Source organism: Dermochelys coriacea, chromosome 17 (assembly GCF_009764565.3).
Source record: "Dermochelys coriacea isolate rDerCor1 chromosome 17, rDerCor1.pri.v4, whole genome shotgun sequence".
Lineage (NCBI taxonomy): Eukaryota > Metazoa > Chordata > Testudines > Dermochelyidae > Dermochelys > Dermochelys coriacea.
In genome coordinates, this window is record NC_050084.1 from 18,193,626 (window position 1) to 18,215,880 (window position 22,255).

General features: G+C 43.9%; 2 protein-coding genes across 5 annotated transcripts in view; one reads left to right on the forward strand and one right to left on the reverse strand.

Annotated features, from left to right (window-relative positions):
- IFT22 (intraflagellar transport 22) overlaps positions 1 to 15,894 on the reverse strand; it is a 30,051-nt gene extending 14,157 nt beyond the window's left edge. Inside the window, 1 exon segment of the mRNA XM_038375777.2 lies at positions 15,888 to 15,894. The gene's annotated coding sequence lies outside the window, so the exon portion shown is untranslated.
- COL26A1 (collagen type XXVI alpha 1 chain) overlaps positions 10,789 to 22,255 on the forward strand; it is a 238,749-nt gene continuing 227,282 nt past the window's right edge. For 2 of the 4 annotated variants that reach the window (XM_038376220.2, XM_038376219.2), the window contains exon 1: positions 10,828 to 11,207. In XM_038376220.2, coding sequence (XP_038232148.1) covers positions 11,056 to 11,207 — 152 coding nt within the window. In that variant the 5' untranslated portion in view covers positions 10,828 to 11,055. Of the gene's footprint in view, positions 11,208 to 22,255 lie in introns of all 4 variants that reach the window. The other 2 variants (XM_038376218.2, XM_038376221.2) reach the window with 2 other exon arrangements.

Genomic DNA, 22,255 nt, shown 5'->3' on the forward strand with positions numbered 1-22,255 from the left:
AAATGTTGCCTTAACCTCTTTTTGCTTTGCCTTTCCCCTTGAAAAATGGGGATAATAATACATTTAACTCCCCAGGAGCTCGGTTCATTTGTAAATTGAGTTGAATGCTTCATTTAGAAAGTATTACATAATGTGAAGTATTTACATATTCATGTACTGCACTTACATAATCACATAGTATCAAGGTTCACAATGCTCTCAAAGTTTATATAAAGATCCTGCTTGACTAAGGATCCTTTTGTCTATTTATTTTTGCATATTCTATATGTGAGTCTTGCATTTCTGTGAGGGTAGCGATACACGGAAGCATGTAGAGCTCTGCATTTTGAAACATTATGAGGAATGTCCTGGAAATTAAAAAAAAGAAAGAAAAGAAAGGGAGAGCTATTTAAAAAAAGGTTACATTTACTACAGACTGATGATTGCATAATATTAAGTGGTATGCTAGTCAATTTTTCTTCAGTAATTTGAAATCCTACATCTCTTTCCCCCTTGGCTTGTCTCGTTCTGTCGTCTTGAGCTATACTATACTTTACTGAAATGCTACATTTTTAGTTTTCATTTTAATTAGCACAGCTCCAGCTTTAGATGGATTACTACAATTACTCTCTCTTTTTCCCTCCTAAGTTCAGAAATATTATCTGTCACTTGTAAGAACATAAAGAATTGAGTTGGAAGCATTCCAGATTCTTACTTTAAGTGTTCAAAGATTAAATGGAGTCCTCAGTCATAAAATCTTTAATTTGAACTGGTCCTTTCAATTCCCAATTCTTAAATTCACTATTTTTACATCCAGGGATTTCCTGTTATCCAAATATGTACAGAGGCACTTTATGTTCCTAAATACCTATGTATGTATGTTGTGTAGACATCATCAGTGGATTATCCTTAACCTCCTTAGGTTGATATTTCTGTTTAGTTGTGTTAATTTTAAAGCTGAATGGTATCTGCCTAGTCCTGTTTAATAGCTAACAAAGTCTTAATGATGAATGCCATGTTGTTGTAGCTGTGTATGTCCCAGGATACTAGAGAGTCAAGGTGGGTGAGGTAATATCTTTTAATGGACCAACTTCTATTGGTGCGAGAGACAAGTTTTTGAGCGACACAGAGCTCTTTTTTAGCCAGACCTGAAGAAGTGCTCTGTGTGGCTCGAAAGCTTGTCTCTCTCACCAACAGAAGTTGGTCCATTAAAAGATATTTCCTCCCCCCACTGTAAAGCTTTAATGAAGCTGCTGTCTTCGGTGTGTGTATATATATATATATCTATCTATCTATCTATCTATCTATCTATCAGTCTCCAATAAATGTTATTGGGATTATAAAACAACACAGATTTATTAAGTAGGTTCGTTCATAGAAATTTGTGTCTCTAAGCAATTTAGATGCTGCAGGCAAACACTATGGTGTGTCAGTTAAGGTGACCCCATATCTAACACAAACCTAAAAGTCAAGGAAATAAAAAGTTGAGACTTCCCACACAACTGTACATGCTCTATGCTCCTCCACCCAGAGACATGCACTTCACCAATACCACAACCACTATACACCACAAAAAAACCCATGCCACAATCTTAACTTTGCCTTTGGAAATGGCGAGAATAGGGAGATCGAGAGGAGGATCTGCAGAGAGAAATCCTGGAAGCAATCAGTTTGGGGACAGGATACTCAGACTAAGGTTTGCTTGGTGTTCCTTAAGTCAAGGGGAAAAAAATAGAGAACCCCAAGGGGTGGGTGAGTAGGTGGAAGAAATGTTCTGGACTAGGGGTGGGCAATAATTTTTGCAGGGGGCCACTCCATGAATTTTGGTAAGTCGTCACTGCCCCCACATTTCTATTATATTAATAGAGGGGGTGTGGACTCTGGGAGGGAGTTTGGTGCAGGAGAGGGCTCCGGGCTGGGGCAGGGAATTGGGGTGCAGGGGGTGTGCAGAGTCTAGGAGCGAGTTTGGGTGCAGGAGGGGGTTCTGACCTGGGGCAGGGTGTAGGGATGTGGGAGGGGGTTCAAGGTGCAGGCTCTGGCTGGGAGGCCCTTACCACAGGTGGCTCCCAGCTGGCAGCAAAGCAGGGCTCAGGCAGGCTGCCTGCATGCCGTGGCCTTATGCCACTCCTGCAAGTGGCTGTGGCTGGGCTGCTGGCAAGTCTCTGCATGCCCCTTGCGGGGAGGAGGGCAGTGGGTCTCTGTGCATTGTTTGTGCTCCCATTGGCTGGTTTCTGGCTAATGGAAGCTAAGAGGATGGGGCAGGGGCAGCGCACAGAGCTGCCTCCTCCTCTCCTGCCCCGGCCAGGGGTGCACAGAGACATGTCAGCAGCAGCCAGCCGCTTCTGGGAGCGGCGTGGGGCCACGACAGGCAGGCAGCTTGCCTGAGTACCCCGCTGCGCTGCGGGGCTTTTAGCAGCCTGGAGATCACAAGGGGGCAAAGGAGGCAAGGCAGAAATGATAGTCACAGTCCAGACAGAAATGTTAGATGGGCTAGATCTGGCCCGCGGGCCGTATTTTGCCCACTCCTGTTCTGGATACTGACCAATTGTGTAGGCTATGTTTGAGAGCAGGGTGGGGATTAACTAAACAGTAATCAAGGTGGTACATGTGTATATGTAATTTGGGAAATACCTGGCTCCAGCTGTGTTATAATAGGTGTAGTACTTAATACCTCCAATGACTCTTTCTGTATTTGGCACCTCAATTGTCATTTTATTGCTTCCATGTATTATCTGGATAGTGTTAAAGAAAGGGAGGTTTAGAAGCTGGAAGCTGGAGAGCTAGATAGTGAGATATGTTGCGCTCAACATTATACAGGGATTAGTTAAATGCTTGCTCTACAAAGGGTCAATGCAGTAAAATGCATATAAAGGTAGATTAATAAATCTAGAAAAATATTCTTTTAAAAAAATCTCCAAAGTTTTCCGCCTAATGCACGGCTGTAGTGAAAAAACTGAACAGACTGCTGGGTTGCATTACTTGTAGGAACAGAATATAAATCAAATGAGGTGGTATTGTTATTCCATAAGACACTGGTGAGCTGTCATTCAGAATACCATGTATGGGACCAACCCCTGTGTCTTAGAGGGTTATAGTTGCACTTGAGGGGATAAAGCAGAGAGAATGAGAATAATACCAGGTCTTTCAGCTGTAAGTTATGAAGCTAGACTGGGGAGATTTGGCATATTCTTGTTTGAAATGAGATCTTGCTGTGACTCAGCCAGTGGTTTTAGAAGAACGAAGAGGATTAATCAGGATGAATCAAATTGATTCAGACGAAGGCCATGAAAACAAGAGAGCTTAATTTGAAAATTAGGAGCATGGGAAAGGGGGGGGGGGAAGCTCTGGCTAAACAGTTTCAAAATCCATATGGAATAAGTTACTGAAAGAGCCCTGTGAATGAAGGACTACAAATGTCTTAGGCCGCAGCTAGATAGAATTGCCCAGGGAATGGGCATGATATTTGACTAGCGGCTGGCTGTGTTTGTCAAGAACACACACGAATGCTCATAGCCACTGTGTGGGGGATGGAAGCTGGGTGTTTGATAGAAGGAGATGGAGAGAAAATGGGGGTGGCTGGAGCCTAGGACATATAGTGGGGAAGATAGGCTCATCTATGTGGAATTGGGGTCTGTCGTAGGAAAGGACCAGCTGCAAAGGGGTGGAGCTGTGGGAGGAAACCAGCTTTCAGGGAAGACAGGAAGGGATGTTAGGGACTGAGGGGAGGAAGGAGGGAAAGAGCCTGTGAGTGGGTGAAGGAGTTCGGTGCTGTAGTTTTTGAGGGACAGGTCTCCATACTTCCCTCATTCAAATCCCTGCTCAACAACAAAAACTACTTTTGCAAGGCCCACAAAGAGAAAACACTGATGATTAAAACTGAGTCTTTCAAGGAGCCTACAGGAGTTAGGCACTCAGCTCCCAAATGAATTTGCATGACAAATTCTCTTTGACCCCTTTGACAGTCCCAGCCTAATGCATTATCTATGGTATTTCCTTAAGATTTTCTAGGGCACTTTCTCTTATTTGTAAAAAGTACTTGTGGCACCTTAGAGACTAACAAATTTATTAGAGCATAAGCTTTCGTGAGCTACAGCTCACATCCGATGAAGTGAGCTGTAGCTCACGAAAGCTTATGCTCTAATAAATTTGTTAGTCTCTAAGGTGCCACAAGTACTCCTTTTTTTTTGTGAATACAGACTAACACGGCTGCTACTCTGAAACCTCTCTTATTTGTACATCTTCCAGACTGGCCATGCCTTGGAGAGTTTACAAGTTTCATGTTTGTGCCTTGCACAACACTAACCACATGGTCAGAACTTCACAACTAAATAATAATATATTTAATGAATAACTGATGACAGGGCATGTGGTTCTTATCTGGGATATGTAATAAGGCATAAAGCCAAAGGCCAAATACATTGGCACTCGAGAATTCAGATTATTTCTAATTGCTGCACTCTGGAAAAAGTTATCCCGTTTGGAAAATGGTATAAATGATTCTTTGCGTGGTACAAAAATACGAAGAAGTCATATCAATTCCACTGCACACTGATATTGTCCTAAAAATCACATGGGTTGGCTGTTAACAAATATCCCATTGATCTCTTGAGCCAGCCAGTATTCCATTTGTTGAATTATGCTTCAGAATGAATCTTGTCCAGTTTTTTACCTTTACTACTGGTACTTTTTGAAGTGAAAATGGCTGAGAACATAAAAATTGGATGGCAACAGATGGCAAATCCATGCTTGTAGATGTTTCCTTTGCTTCACACTGACTCAATAGACATTTAAGGCTTCAAAGTATCAGAGAGGTAGCTGTGCTAGTTTGTATCCGCAATAACAATGATGAGGCCGATGGCACCTTAAAGACTAACAGATTTATTTGGGCATAAGCTTTCATGGATAAAAAAACCCACTTCTTCAGATGCATGGAGTGAAAATTACAGATACAGGCATAAATATACTGGCACATGAAGAGAAGGGAGTTACTTTACAAGTGGAGAACCAGTGGTGACAAGGCCAATTCAGTCAGGGTGGATGTGGTCCACTCCCAATAATTGATGAGGGGGTGTCAATACCAGAGAGGGAAAATTGCTTTTGTAGTGAGCCAGCCACTCCTAGTCCCTATTCAAGCCCAAATTAATGGTGTTAAGTTTGCAAATGAATTGTAGCTCTGCAGTTTCTCTTTAAAGTCTGTTTTGAAGGTTTTTTGGTTGAAGGATAGCTACTTTTAAATCTGTTATTGAATGTCCAGGGAGAATGAAGTATTCTCCTACTGGCTTTTGTAAGTTACCATTCCTGATGTCTGATTTCTGTCCATTTATTCTTTTACATAGAGACTCTCCGGTTTTTTACCCATGAAAGCTTATGCCCAAATAAATCTGTTAGTCTTTAAGGTGCCACCGGACTCCTCGTTGTTTTTGTAGGCTTCAAAGTGACACAAGGACAGAGTGACAATCCGGTTGGAAAGATTGTTCAGATAGAAGGCCTGATGTGAAACTTCTCATTCAAGCAGAACTCCCCTCTGAGATCAATAAGAGTTTTGCCTGAGTAATGACTTCTCTGGTAATAACCCTGGTAATATTGCAGTCTAATTTACCATTGAGATCTTCCTAAGATCTTATTGCTACCAAACCTTCGTCTATCTACTTTAACTGTCAGATGATACTTGAGTGGACCATTTATATCATTTAATGATAGTATCTGTGTTCTACACTGGAAGGGCTTTATTCCAAGCATTTTCATTTTTAGATTGGCTTCTTATCTGACTCCTTTTAACTTCAAAAGGACGCTTCATAATTCTAAGTCTCAATAAGGTTTTACCAAATAGAGCAAGGCTGTTTTTTGCTTTGCTCTCTTTCTAGTATCTACATGGAAAAACTCACTGACGCGATCCAAGGAGCAGTCGCTATAAAGCTTATTCACAATGCTTTCCATGGTCTCCAGCGAAATTCAGCTGTCCCCCAAGTAGCTGGTGACTTTTACAATCATAGGAAGGATAAAAAACATCTGTGTGTAACTCCTGAAATTCTGGGGCCATATTCTGCTCTCACAGCATTGTAAATGAGAAATAACTCCACTGAAGTCAATAGACTTGGAGGGGACAATGAGTTCAGAATCTGGCCTTTTCTTCCATTCTGTTCTTGCTGTTCTTCTCTCAGTCTTCTGTACTATTTTTTCCAGTATGCATCACCCTCCTCTTCTTGAACAGAGGTAGTTAAATATTTCCAAAAAATATATATAGCCCTGGTTGCATAAACATATGTTTCATCTATATGTTTAATACTCTTTTCAAAAATGTGTAGCTTTATCTCTTGTAATATAGTGTGTCTGGTTTGTAAGAACAGGGCTGTTCATATTTCAGGGCTTCTCTCCTCATAGTTAGTCTCCCTGATAAATTGAATGAATTATATTTTTGTTGGCTGTCTTCATTGCCTCCATCACTGTGTTTCCAATTTATCAACATAGTTTTGAGAAATTGTTAGGATATGTAGCACTCGTAAGCACCATGGGGAGAAAAAATATTCATTTATTACCACTATTGCGTGTGATTACATTATGCATATCCAAAGGACTAAACATTAAATGTCATATTTAATTCTCCCCATGCAGTAGATATTACTCTTTCTCCTTCTTTCCAAAAACATCCTGGAAGCTAATTCTTCTGTCATCTTAGATCATCCACACAGCAAAGAGGGCAAGTATGATTTAAAGATTAGTGCGAGAATAATAGGAATCAGGCCATCCAAGTTCTACTCTTCGTTCTGCCTCTAACTCTTGGTGACCTTGGGAAAGTCACTTGACTTCTCTGTCTCAGTTTCTCAATCTGTAAAATGGAGATAATACTAGCTTACTGCCGAGGGCTAATGTCATAATTTGCTAGACTCCCACCTTCTGGAATACTTATCATGGCACAGCAAGGAAAGGGAAAGTCCTAAGGTCCTGTACTAAGACCAGTGTTTAATATATTCATTCATGATCTTGAAAAATCAATGAAAACTGAGGTGGCCAAATATGCAGATGACAAAAAATTGTTTAGTGTAGTAAAGACTAGAAAATTGTGAGGAACTTCACAGGAATCTAACAAAGCCAGATGAGTGGGCAACACAATGGCAGATGAAATTCAGTGTTGACAAATGAACATGGAAGGAACGATATAAACTATTTATCTACATCACTGATGTCTGACTACTTGGAAAAGAGACCTGAGTTTATTTGTGACTAGTGGAATGTGTAGTACTCACATGTGTAGTGAGTAGTGAATTGTGTAGTGCTGATGTGAAAAAGACAAGGTAAATGTTAGGATGTATAAACAATGGAATATAAAATAATGAGATGATCATTCCATTATATAAAGCAGTAAAAAACCTCCACCCTGAACACTGTGTTGTTTGATTTGGGATGTCCAGAACTGTCTAGCTGGTAAATGTCCATAGCTGGTATAAATGAAAGGACAGTCAGGCCCTGGGAACTTCAAATTCAAGAGCTGTCAATCTGGTATCTTTCATGAACAGTAAAGCCAGTTTTTTAAAATGGTTGTTAATTTGTTTCTAGCAACCTAAATAGTTTACCAGTGGCCAATACATCTTTTATCAAAACATAAACTTCCAAAGCTACCTTGGGGACTCCCTCATTCATGGAGAGAATTAATTACGGCAGCCATGAGTAATGTATGGTGATTCTGATGGGTTGCAAAAAACAATCTTGCCCATGTATCCACCATTAAGCTAATGTTCCCAAGTTTAGTTCTCTGGACAGCATTGTTTCAATTGATCATAAGAAATTCAGCAGTAGATGCTAAGCAGATACTGACTTCAGTCTGCAGTAAGATTTATTGACCTGAATAAATACTAACCAAATCAATTCCAAAGTCTATATTTAATACATTTTTAAGGTCAGAAGGGACCATGATGATCTAGTCTTTACCCAGTGATTCCTGCATCAAGCCCATAACTTCTGGTTGAACTAGAACAGGTTTTTTAGAAAAAACAACCAGTCTTGAATTTAAAGATTTCAAGTGACAGAATACAAAACCTCCCTTGGTAAATTACTCCAATGTTTAATTACATTCAGTGTTAAAAACATATGCTTTATTTGTAGTCTGAATTTGTCCAGTTTCAGTTTCCAGCCATTGGATATTTACCTTCATGTATAAAGAATCTTAATATTAATGAGCGGGAAGTATGCAATATAGCACTACAGTATTATAAGAAAGTTTAGTAAGGTAACACAGCAAGTAATCTTATTTTAAAAGAATGGGAACACAGAAATTGCCACACCAGATGAGACCAGTCATCTTTCTAGTTCAGTATCCTATCTGACAGTGGCTGGTATCACATGCTTCAAACAAAGGTGGCTGGATTCCTGTAGTGGACAACTATGGAACAATTTATCCATTATAGAAGTTTCTTCCTAATTGTAGAGAGACAAGGCAGGGGAGGTAATATATTTTTTTGGAGCCACAGCTATCTGGTGAAAGAGACAAGCTTTCAAGCTTCAGAGTGCTCATCTTCTCTCAGTCCTGGTCCTGAAAGGAAACCTGCACAACACCTTTAAAAGATGAGCCTGGGAGCTTAAGTATAACTGTGCTAGACACCAGAAATCATGGACCCTGGTTTTAGGTCTCTCATTACAACAATCCGTAACCCACTAACTCTTCTTTGTCCTATGGCTGCAGAGGTGTCAATAGCCCACTTCATTTTTTTGCAACATGTTTTAACTCCTTATGCTTAACAATCTCTTCCACCTTGTTTTTAGCTGTCACGCTCTGAGTACCTTTCCCAGACCTGAAGAAGAGCCCTGTGGACTTTGAAAGCTTGTTTCTCTCACCAACAGAATTTGGTCCAATAAAAGATATTATCTCACCTACCTCATAACTCTAACCTCCTGAGACCAACAGGGGTACAACAACATTCCTAATATGGTTTATGACCTGAAACATTAGTTTATAACTTGGGTGGTTGTGCTGCTGAGTTTCTGCTGGGAATTGAGAGGGGAAAATAATCTCTAATATACATCCACAGAAATGCTGAAGTCATTGGGACGCTTGGTGTAAGCATTATGCTCTATTAGTAAACATTTGCAGCATTTGACTTTGTCTATAAGGTTTTCGGGACAGAGACCTCTTGTTCAGGTCTACAAAATAATAAATACTCAGAAGAGATGCTATTTAGTACCAGATTCTTAGTCTGAACACAAAGGCCAGTTCCACTGTGCTACCACTGAGGTAGATTTCAACAGGCAATATTTTGAGGCTTTTCTTCAACCAGTGGAAGGAAGTTTATTGAGACTCGCATTTAACAGTCTTGCCAACGTGCAATAAAATCACAGGGTGCTTGATCAGAAGCACATCATGAAGGGGGTTCACAAAAATCTCTATATAAACAGGAAAGGACTGTAGAGAAGAAACTTTCCAAGTTTCTCAGAAGTGCTTCCCTACTCCAAAACACAAAAGACAGATGAGGTACAAATGAGCATATCCACCAGAAAAAAGTAACAAATGGCCATTAATCACACAGTTATTTGAAGTGTGGATGAAAGGGGTCAGATACCCTGGGATCCTGGTATCTGAGCTACTGAAACTGAGATAGCAGGTCTGGATAAAGCTGGGTTCTCCCAAACTCTCAAATCTTGCGGCCTACAGGGAGATCAAGTTAAACTACTCCAACTCAGTGCATCTATATCCTGGGAAATTTCCCCAAATCTGGGAATTTTTAACAGCATGTGCCCTGCAGTTTCCCAATTTGCTCTGCAATTTCCCAGTCACGATATAGAAGCACTGCTCCAACTTCACCTAAAAAGCCACAAGGCATCCTGGTACAACAGTGCTGCAAAAACCTTGTTTGATCCCCTGCCTCTGAGAGGTTCCTTGCACCCTGATTCATTGGGATTTGGATTATCCTGTTGTGGAGGAGGAAAATAATTTGTATGTGTGTGGGAGGGGAAGGGTTGCATTCAGAAATTAGCTGGATCCAGCAGGGTACAGATACCAAATCAGAGATCTTGCAGTTTCCTTGGATTGGGGTGTGCTTGGGGTCCTGACTGCTCCAGAGGAATATTAGAAGCAACACTTTTCTGAACTCTGAGGGCACAAGCTGGGTTTGCAGCTAAAACTTGGCAGGATCCAGGTTCAGAATCAGAGAGATTTGTTAGTTTTTGCTGTGCTAGGGAAATTCAGAGTCCAGATTATTAAAGTACAGGACTGGCTATCCTATTCTTTGCTCAAACAGAAGTTTGGACTAAGGATTGTGACCACACATTGTTGGGATCAAGGTGCCAGATCTAGAGTTTTGTGCTTTTTGGGGGGGGGGGGGTCTGTGTGTGTGTGCGCATCCACACTTGTTTCTAAAAAGAAAAGGAGGACTTGTGGCACCTTAGAGACTAACAAATTTATTAGAGCATAAGCTTTCGTGAGCTACAGCTCACTTCATCGGATGCTCTCTGTTTAAGCATCAGAATTTGGGTAGTTGGGGACACAAATTAGCCAGATCTGGGTTTTTGTGATACCGTCGCCAGGTGGGTGGGGTGCGGTGGGGGAAGGTTTTTTTGGTACAACAGGGATAGCAGGGCTTTAGGCAGTGCCGATTTGAGGGGTTGGCTGGGTACAAAAATAATCAGGCTCTGGCCGGGCCCAAGTGGATCCGTCTTGTTCTCTCTTCCCCTTGGCAAGGCTCAATTTCACAGCGATCCTCAGCACGTGTGAGCGTGTTAAGCCCGGCCACCGCCTCTCGCAAGGGAAGCGCCGGAGCCGCGGGGTCTCGGCCACGTCCTCGAAGGGTTAATGGAGAAACCCCACGCCCCCTTTGACGGCACTGAACCGACCTCACCAAATTTGAAAAGCCTTGCGTGTGCGGGGTCCCCCGGCTCTGGCCGCCGCCGCCCGGGCTCAGCTTGCAGAGAGGACTTGACTTCCCTTTAAAAGCCAGGGGCAGCCGCTCGCCATCGGCGCCCTGCGGGGAGATCCTGCCCTATACCCCCAAATTCTCACGCCCCCCCCCCCGCCCAGGCTAGTCGCATGTCACTGGGACCCCCCAGTCCGCCCCTCGGTGCCGTGTGGTGGGATTTGTAGCTGCAAAGATGAACCTGGCTCTCCTCCTGCCCTGGTGGGGCTGTTTCTATGGATGTACCCTAGGGACCGGTTTCCTCTATCCGTTCCCAGCCACGACGCTGCCGCACGCCTACCCCGAGCAGAGCTCAGGATCTCCGGGCAGCGGCTTCGCAAACCGCCGGTGAGTAAATCCGGTTTGTCCCTTCCAGCCTCGGGCCCGGTGGCTTTTGCCTTGTGCCGTACTCCGCCGCAGGGCTGGAGCAATGGCCACGTCCACGGGGGGAAGGGGGTCGCAGTCAGCGCCCCCCCCCTTAATCTCTCTCTCTGTGAAACGCGAGCCCCTGGCATGGAAACTTTCTCCGGCCCCTGCCACCGCCCCAACGGGGAAGCCATTTATTTATTAGGGGTGTAGACCTGAGCAAGAGGTCTCTGTCCCGAAAACCTTACAGACCAAGTCAAATGCTGCAAACGTTTGCTAGTAGGGCATAAGGCTTGCACCAAGCGTCCCCATGACTTCAGCATTTCTGTGGCCGTATAGGTTTCAGAGTAGCAGCCGTGTTAGTCTGTATTCGCAAAAAGAAAAGGAGGACTTGTGGCACCTTAGAGACTAACAAATTTATTAGAGCATAAGCTTTCGTGAGCTACAGCTCACTTCATCGGATGGCTGTATAGTAGAGATGGTTTCCCCCTCTCCAGTCCCCGCCGACTTTGATAACGCTCCACGCCCCCAGTGTCCCCTTGACTCGGCTGGGCGTTCGGGGTGGTCTCCCGCGGGACATTTAAACACGGATGCTTTTGGCGTCTCCCCAGCAAGCTGATGAATTGGAAGTAGAGAGTAGGATCTCCTGGGTTAAAAAGCCTTTCTCCTCCCCCCCCCCACTAGCCAGGAGGAGGCAGCCCATCCCCGAGGGAGCCCGTGCGGTGCTTCTCCTAGAGACCCGAGAAGCTGAGCATTTCGTTGATCTGATCAACATCATTCAACCCGTACCCAGGAAAGCCAAGTTCTTGTTAAAATCAGCCCGGCTAAGCTGCCCGAAGAGACCAGGTTTAAATGGCCAAGGGAAACGGGAGATTCTTTAGGGGCGAAGTGAGCCGTAGCTCACGAAAGCTTATGCCCAAAGAAATGTGTTCGTCTCTAAGGTGCCACGAGTCCGCCTTTCCCTTTGACTCATCCTGTCCTGCAAAAGCGCACGGTGCATTTTTATGCACCCTAAGAAAGGTCATCCCTGTTGGAATCAATTAGTCTTTGGTTAGGAAGCACTAATTAAACTGAGGACTTGGTCACTGTAAATAAGACCCTCAAGCCAGGTATTGAGGAGTTCTGAATGAAAACATAACCCCAAAAGGGTTTGGAGCCCCAGTCTTCTGATATCCCCAGACTGTGTCCACTAGGCTACACAGAACCGTAGCTTTAAAAATGACTGAAATGTAACCTGTTATGCCAGTAGAGGGAACCATTATAGTCCTGGGAATGCAACTAAAGGTTGTTCAGCTCAACAAAGAAAACCCTAATTACAGATTTTATACGAGGGCTATAGCGTTCAAAGGGGAACCAGTCTCCAGGTGAAGCAAAACAAACACTGAACCAGTTTCACATGAATTTAATGTAAATCACCGTTAATTTATTATGTCTTGCTGCTTTAACAGAGAAAACAGTTTAGATTTGTGTCCCCCTCCCCCTTTCTCCTTAAGCTTCTCTAGAAGTAAAACAGCTGTTCAAATGAATGAGTAGCTCTGTACAGTAACACAAAGTGGCTTAGGAGGCTTTCAAGAGTATCTTGATTTAAATCACTTTTTAAAATTTCACTGTTGTATCTATTCACTGTTGGTATCTTTAATATTAATATATTATCTTAAAATCCAAGCATGAGTGGTAAACATTCAGCATTTGTAAACCCTGCTTTTCTCTTTGCTGTGCCAGTGCAAATCCTGCGTGTGGATGAGTTAACACTGGTGTAAAAAGGAGCTTATACCCATACTGTTTATCCTGGCTTTAAAGCAGGGTAGGCTGCAGCAGTGTGTATTATAGGCTTGTATCAGTGCCCCCACCCCCAAAAGCATTGACACGCATGACTGTAAGCATGGCAGGGCAGGGAACATGTCTTAGTCCTGTAATTTTACACTTACAAACACAGAGTAACAAAATATAAAATTATGGAACTAATGTTAGAGACATGTTGTTTCTCCATGACATGACTCTCTTCTATCCTAGGACCAACACGACTGCAACTACACTGAACAGAACTCGTATAACATTATTAAGAACCATTTATGTAGAACTGTTCCAGAAATGGCATATTCATCCAATGGGAAATTTTGACACTTCAAAACTAGTTCCTGTTGGAACGTGGGACAGCGAGTCACAATATCAAACCATTTCATGCATTAAAAAGTTTCAAATCTGAAACGTTAATTCATTTTGATTACAAAAAAATGTGTGGGTGTTTTACATTTTTGAAATTAGACTTCTCATTTAGTATCTCCCTTTGGAAAATAACTCTGGTTGAAATCGACATTGTACTATGGAAAGCATCTGCTCTGACAAAACTACTTTTTCCAGTGGGAAAAATTTTGATGATCTCTAATGTTGGGATTGTTTTGGGAGGTTGTTTCTTAATGTGAAATTTAGGTTGGGATAGCTGTGGTCTAATGGATCAACATGTTGTGGGGACTTGCGATGTAGGTTCTGTTCCCGACTTGTCAACCCATCTATTTGGGTTTTTATAGTTTCTCCACTGCTGTGGTGTCTGAGACCCTTGAGTCATTCAGCAGTTGGGGTCTCTACTAAGACTGCTACATTTGTGGTGATATGTTTGTAGTCTGAATGCATGGCTGCTTAGGGACTGGAGCATAGCCCCCAAGAGCCTGGTGCTGAGCCACTGCAGATCCCAGGGACTGCATCTCTCAGGAGATGGCAAATGTCCATCATGTGGCAAGAACTGTTGGTCACAAACTACTTGGTTTATACTCAAACAGGAAACCAAACAGTAAAAGGGATCTTTAGCTTATTCCAAGCCATTGAGCCCTCCTGTACTAGTTTGCTGTATCAGTACAACATGGCAGCTTTAGCCTTCCTCTGACTTTTGAATTCTGTGCTGGGGCTTTATGTGGAAGATGACTAAACTGGTCTAACAAATTTAACTGCAAGAGCATGGGGATGTAGGAATGGCATTGGAATTCCAGACGCTGTTTTTTCCTTTTGTTGTTCCACTAAATCATGTTCATTTAGGAAAACTCCTACTGTCTTGGCTTTCTAATTGTTTGATGAATAACTTCCTTTCATGTACATTTCATTCTCCAGCACTAAGGAAAAGGCGTTGGAGCAGCAGAAACGCATATGGGCAGGGGGAAGGAGATGGGGCACTCCTGCTTTTCTTAACTAAAATAATAGGCCTGTCTTGCCTTTTCAATCACTTTTTGTTTGTTTTCTGAAAACCTGCATTTGTTGATATTTGTAGGCTTCAAATGTAACAAATGGCATTAGAGATTTAAAAACAGCAATGATAAGAGTAGTGCTGAGTCACTAGAACATAGCCTAAAATAAAGAACAGTACAATATTAAATAATGTGACTGATGCATTGCTCCAGGATTATATGTGTCCATGCATGCATGGGCAAATGTGCATGGGAGAAAAGAGATTTAGGTTCCAGTTCAACAGCCATTCAAGCATTTGTCCAAGTCTATCCATCTTCAATAAAGCACTCAGGCATGTACTTAATATTCTGTTCATTTGGGCCTTGCTAGGGCAAAGGAAAAGATAAGATGTCTCTTTGGGTCAAACTAGCCTCTCAGAATAGGAAAGGAAGGGCATCTTAAGTGGGTCTGGTTTATTAGTTGGTTGTGGGTTTTAGTGGTTAGAATAGAACACTGGGTTCTGGGATTCCTGGGTTCTAGTCCTAGCTCTAGACATATTGTGTGTCTTGGTAAAGACATTTCACCCTTTTTGTTCCTCAGTTTTCCCCATCTGTCAAATAGCCCTTACCTCATGCAAAGGGTGTTATGACAATTCAGGGACTTCCTCTTGAAAAGTGATGAAATCCCCCAACTCTCATTTTTACGTGAGTGGATGGCGCTTAGAGCCTTGTCCGCTCAGGCTTGATGTTTGGGTTGAGCTTCTGGGATAAAGGTGCTAGGCCATGTGTATCTGGATCGTATGAAGCGTCTAACAATCAATACAGCACTAAATTTTACAATACCTAAAGCTAGCAACTGAGGCCTAGTTATCTCTAAATTCTCAGTTCCTGCTTATTAGATCAGATCTATCTTTTACTACAAATTTACACAATGCCTTGCACAGTGGAGCCAATCTGATGTAGGGCCTTTACGTGCAACTATAAAATGAAGAAAATGGTTGTGGGTGGTTGTATTACCATAATACTTAAGAGTAGCAGTAAAAATACTGCCCCCAGGGCCAGATATAGGGGGCAGGCAACCTCCTGGGGTGCCAGACTTGCAGATTTACAGATCCTAGCGTGCAAATTTATCATCTTGTATGGCAGACAAATCATGCATGCAAATTGTGCATTGAAATCGTGAAGAGGGCTACAAATGCAATAAAAATAAGGTATTCAAAAGTTTAACAAATAGAAGGAGGGGGGGCCTTGCCTGGGGCACCATTTGGTCTAGCCCTCCAGGTCACAACTTATGAAATTGAATAATGTACTTGAGAAGTTCTGGTTTGATTGGTATTATGTATTTTTTTCTACTATTAAAATGAATATACACATAGAAGCAAAGGAATAGAACTAGATGAAGGTGTAACTTGTGCAGTGATTTAGGGCTGAATATCTGAAAGCGGCCACTGATTTTTAGGTGCCTAATGTGAAACACCTTTTGAGCCTACTTTTCAGAGGTGTCGACCTCCCTCCAGCTTTAGAAATGAAGGGAAACAATTATTTTCCTTCAAGAAGGACTTTTCTGCAGAGGCCAACAGGATGGATGGTGTTGAGGCATCTATCGAAGGCAGCTGTGTGATGTTTGGGATAGGAGGATCTCTTTTCCATGTCCCCAGGATCGGCATTAGACTCGCTGGGGCATAAGGCAGAAACTAAGGAACCTGAGCCCAATCATATAACAGCTTTGCAGGCCTCCTGTGACATAGGGCCTCAGGCAATTGCCCTGCTTGCTATCCGCTAATGCCAGCCCTGCACATCCCATAAACTATTGAATGAAACCATGGGGCATTAGTTGAAAAGGTTTGGGAAGCTCAGTTTGAATATCCTAACAGCCAGCTTTCAAAACTCCTAGTATTCCACCATCACAGCAAATTCTCTGAGGGAGAGATGAGCACGCTATAGGCTGAGCACTGCTCTTACCATCTATAGACTGCAGTCGGTATGTGCATTTTGTGAGAGCAAGGCATGACTCCATTTTGCTGGGGGCAAAGGAATGTAGCTGAATAACTACACCTTTTTTAATGTTAGTGTAAAGTACCCTGGGGCTGCTACATGCTATCGTATGGAAATATATACATTCAGTTCTAAACTTGGTTATGCACAATCTGGACTCCAGTGTGTGTCAAACCCATTCGTAGCTTCTCCTGCCTCTGTAAAACTGTGTTGAGAAGTTATTTCTTTGCTTCTCTACATAGCTAGCCTTTCATCAGGCTATCGAAGCACATCACATACATTAATAGACTGACTCTTGCCTCATGGCTGTGAAGTTGGTGAGTAGTACTGGGCACGCATAGAGATTGCATAACCTTCCTTGTAACACGATCCGCTGGTGAGTCTGTGGCAGGGCCGGGGTAGAACCCAGATCTTCTGAGTCCCATTCTTGTACGCTTCAGCCCTTGAGCTGTTCTTTCATGTGCAGGTATGGAAAGAGGAACTTTGGGCTTCGTGTCTCTTTCTGAATGGAGTATGTCACAATAAGGATACTACAGAAATGATGAGCCAATAATAAGAGGGAAACACAAATAACCAAGTGACAGGAGCAGCAGAATTAATAACTTTAGTGTAGGACATTGATATTTCAATAACCCTAAAATAGCTAATAAACACATCTGTACAAAATAACGTGTCTCTGTTGCTGGTATGATACTTTCACCTGCTGTGGTGGACATTTTGGGGACTGAATAGATAATATTGAAGTTCACTTGGTCCTGGGGTGTCTGTGATCGTTCATCCCTGGTCCAACTCCATGGCAGTCCATGTCATTACACCAGGGAGAAACTTGATTAATTGTTTCTTCTCTTGTGAAGAAACTGTGGGCTGGATTCTGTGAATGGGGAGAGGGAAGTATAAGAAGAGGGCATACAGGATGTCTACAGGGCTGCTCCACACCAGGGGGGTGGTAGGTGATTGTCCACTCCACGCATCTGGTTATCTGTGGGGTAGCACACTGGCTTTACTTCAGCGCGGGCAGTAGGAATTGACTCCCCTCTACTCACTTCATAAAATGGCTCCATGGAGTCTTATGTAAGCGGGGGAATAGTCCCGCTATTGTGGGGAACTTTCCTGGCTTCTGAACTACCCCGGTGAAGTGGTCTAGTGAAAGGATCTGAGTCCTCGCTCCCACTTCCTTTACCCAGTGGCCTCCCTGCCCTTGAGCACTCCCCTTCTATCTCCTGTCTGCCAGAGTCCTCGTAACCCCAACAAGGCTGTGCCCAGGATTCCTGGGGGGCTCGACCCCCAACCCTGCTGTGGTCACCAAGGACGGGCTAGGTGTCCCCACTCTGGGGTACTCTCTCTGCACTGGGCACTTCTCTGACCATTACATACAAGTTAAAGCAAATACAAGTTATTTAATCAACAATTTTAAAAAGAATAAGGAAACATGGGAAAGGTTAAAGGAAACTCATCAACATCAGGGAACATCACAAACAGTGTCTCTGGAACATCAGGGCAGTTCACAGTCTGCTCCTTGTAAGTCCCAGGCCTACTTCTTAGGCCCTGGCTGTGCTGCAGGGATGCTGTGGTTTGGACGCTTGCTCTGGTGGTGGCCACACGCTCTAAGTGGTAGGACCTTTCTTCCCAATGTCGCCCCCGCCCTGTTGGGGTTATGATCCAAGCCTGGCCTGCAGAGCCTCTTGGCTGAGGCGTCTCCCTGTGCTAGGCCTGCTGACCAGGGTCCCCCTCGGTCTCCCCAGCTGCTCACCGCACCCAGCTCTAACCCCAGCTGCACCACTCGGTCTCAGTGCTGCTGCTGCTGCTCTGCCTCCAGCTCCCTGGGCTGCTTCTCTGGCCCCTCTGCCTCTGGTTGCTGCAGCTCTGCTCCCAGAACAGGTCTGCGCTGCAGGCTGCTTCTGTGACTCTGCTCCCAGCACTGACCTGCTTCCTGGGCTGCTTTTCTGGCCCCTCTGGCTCTGGTTGCTGCAGCTCTGCTTCCAGGGCAAGTCTGCTCTCTCTGGGCTGTGCCTCTGGCTTTGGGGCTGCAGCTCTGCTCCCAGCACAGGGTCTGCTCTCTCTGGGCTGCTTTTCTGGTCCTCTGGATCTGGCACAGCTCTGCTCCCCAGCTCAGCTTGGGCCCCTGCTTTTTCTGTAGCTCGGCCCCCACTCTGTCTGACCCAGACAATTCCAGCTCACACGGAGGACGGGACCTCCCTGGCCTCCTGACTCCTTGATTAGCCTGCTCACCCTGTCATTCAGGCTGACCTGGAACATTGGCCTCTCCCCATTGTTCCTGGGGACTATCAGTCTCAGGGTCCTGGTTTCCCATAGACCCTTCCCCTTTTAGTGCTGGGAGCTAGCCAACCAAAACACCCTGAATGTAGTAAGGGGGTAACAGTCCCCTTACACTTATTTAGATTCTGAGACTGGATGCTGAGCACCTCGGTGGCTGCTCTATCTATTCTTTACCTCCAGTCCTGCGTCTTCCATTGCTCTTGTGAGGTGCAGGGATGGAGTCATTAGGTCAGACTGTGGCACAGGAACCTATATGCTGTCTTCAGCTCGTAGTACCAGCTGTTGCTGAGTACCTGCTCTGCTCCTCTCTGCCTCCTCCCAGTGAGTGCTGAGCACTCTTCAAAATTGTGCTCATGTGTCTGTTCAAGGAGCTGGTATCGAGGTTCTTCAGCTTGGTTGAATTGCTTTTCTTAATCATGAAAAAGGCTAATGATCAAGGCAGCTGCTTGTGGAAGCAGCTAACAGTGTCATTTGCCCAAGGAATCTGTTCTGGTGACATAATGGCTCTAAGTTGGGTTTTCCATTGGTCTGGTGTCACATCGCTTGGTAGCCTGGTGAGATGTGGTGACCCTGAAAGGAAGGGCAGAAGTTTGTCTTCATTGCGTGCTATTCAGTCCTTATTAAACTCGGAGGTTTCTAACTCTTTCCTCTCATTGTTGTTCTAAATGCTGCAGGGTCGTGTCCCTGACCCAGGTCAGTTGAGCTCTTCTGTGTGAAAATCCAAACTCCTTTTTGAAGGTTTAGTTGGTGACAATGCTACTGGGTTCTACTTCTTGGGAGTAGATGTGTGATGGACTCCCAGCATGAGTAATGCTCTATTGCCTGTGTGTCTCTTTGGGGAAGGTGATTCCTTTCCTGTTTGGCATGGGTGGTCTTGACTTTTTTCAGTACATATCAGCTGCTGGGGCTCTTGTTCAGTTTCCTCTGGAATCACTGTCCCCTTCCCTGCTCTCCAAGAGTTGTTCTGCTGTAGGTTTTTCTTAAGGCCAGCTGTCTTGGTTGCTTATGCTTGGCTTGGCTTCATTCAAGATATAGTTTGAGTCTTGGTCAGGTATTTTAACTCCATAGTCAGCTTAGATAGAGGAAAGCTAAAAATATGATCTCCATATTAAGGTGGCTATGCAGGTGGCCTGGTCTGGAGAAAGGAGCTTGTGTTTGGACATTAGGCACTCTTGAGTTCCTGCCACACCTCTGTCACTAACTTGCTGTGGGGGTTTTGGGAAAGTCATGTATAGGTTATTTTCAAAAGTGCTAAGCACCCACAGCTCCATTTCCAATGGGAGTTGCAGCAGCTCAGCTCCTCTGAACATGAGGCTACTAACTTTTTGGGGTCTCCATTTTCCCATTCATGAAAACCTACTCCTGAGACTATAGCTCTGGCGGGCTAGCCACTTGTTTTGGCATCTAATTTTTATGAATTCTGGATCTCCCTTTCTTGCCCATCTGATTTCCTCCTACTTCAGGTTGAGAAATGTGGGTGGTTGTTTGGGGTGTGGGTGTGGTTGTTTGTTTGTTTGTTTGTTTTTTTTTTTTTGACTCTGCAGTGATATTTCCAGGTAACAGAAGAAATACAGTAGCCCTCTATGTGGCTTGGCATTGACCAACAGCACGTATGTATGTTGTTGTGTGGTTCTTTCTCTTCCCCCCTACCCGCGAAAGTCCTTGGGCAATGATCAGGTGATTTGTTCATGTGGCATTTAAGACCTGATTCTGATCTCATTTACACTATTGTAAATTGAGGTAAACCAGTGTGAGATCAGAACTGGCATCTGAGGCCGGAATTTTCAGAAGGGCTCTACACCCACAAGTGGGGCCAGATTTTTAAAACAACTTGGCACAGTAGTTCTGATCTCTTGAAAATCTTCCCCTTAAAGAATGTTTGGCACGCAACAACATTGGCGAGCTCTTGTCACTCAGTATTGCATATCTCTGGGCAAACGTTAGTTAGTTGGCGGTCACTGCGGCTTCCTTGAGGGAATTTTTACACTGTTGTTGTTTTTAACGAATTTAAGGCTGACACGGCAGGGACTCTGTGAACTGAGCTGTCAGCTTGTCTGACACTGACAACATAGGGGGAAAACTTGATACACTTAGGCTTCAGAGTTTCAACATGGAAAACCCCACTAAACTAGACACTAATGAGGAGGGAGTTAAATTCCTTGGTTAACCTAATCTCGGCATTTTGTTTTAACATGCAGTACTTCTAAAGTCTAAGAACAGAGCTGAGCCCTGGCACCTCTAGGCTTGGCAGTTCTTAGCCCCGGACCTCTGCGGTGGCTGCATCCATTATGAAAGTAAAAAAAATAGCTTGAGCTCTGGCCCCGGCACCTCTTTCATTACAAATGAAGTGCTGTCTAAGAGGCATTGTGACAATGCCTAGTTGGCCAAATTGCCTTGGCTTTTGAGAATGGCAGAGGAGTTTGGATCTTCACACAGAAGAGCTAAGCTGACCTGGGTCTTTTTTCCATGTATCCAGTCAACAAGGTGGCCAATGAGACTTTTTTTTCCTAGTGGATAATTGGCTCCTATAAATAGCTAACACAGTGGCTGTCACAAGAAGTCTGAGAATCAGAATTTCCCCTCTGTCTTGGTTACCCCATATGTAAAATTGGAACCCTTCACTCTAGCATGGCTATGAGAGTGAATTCATTCAGGTGTGGTAAGATTGTTGGCTAGAAGCCACTAGGCCCTAAGTGGGTGGGTGGGGGTGTGTGTGTGTGTGTGTATATAAATATATGTATAACATTCTATGCTAAATTAATATATTAAATTATTTCTAGTATAGATGCCAACATACTCCTTGTTTCCTTTCCTGCATCTGTGCCTGGCAAACTGGAGGTCTTGTGGGGGAATCCTCTTTTTCTTCCCTCCCCAGTCTCTTGATGTGGCTTATATTGTGGAGTTGCTTTCCATCTGACCTATGCACAGAAGGCTTCAGTTAGTAGGTCAAACAGAGAGATCCAGCAGAGAAAGAGGAGAAGAATCAGGAGGTGCTGACTGGGAAGGACTCCGGCTGGAGTGATCCAGGGAAGAGGATGGCACAGTGGAATTTCTCCCAGCTATGGAAGTGGTACAGAAGCATGTGAACCAGTGCGAGTTGTTGTGGCAATCCTTCTGAAGTCTATCATGCACCTGGGAAGCCTCTGTGTGTTGCATGCTGATGGAAGCTGACTCGTGGCAGGAGAGTGCTGAGTGAAAGCGTATCACCTTTGCATTAAAATGTGCCACAATGATAGGCAGTCCTGCACTGGCTGCCTTTGTTGAAGCTGGAATAGATGAGAATTAGTTTTGGTATGTGGAGCTATGTGAAGTCAAACATATTTTTGCAAAGTTCCCTTGTGTTGTAACATGTTGGGGGAAAATGAGCACACATGGGGCAATTTGGTCTGGCAGGATCTTGCAGTACTTGGCCCAATGCTGCTGTAAATTAACATAGCCTGCAACAAAATATAGTCTCGCTGTAGCATATCGCAGTATGCGGCATGGCATTGGAGCCAATAGGGTTAATCTGAATTGTCACGCTGGCTTGTGGGCTCATGTTAGTGTAAATCACTAATGTATATCACAAAGAGTACTTTTCTATAACTCTAAGTGCAAATCCCT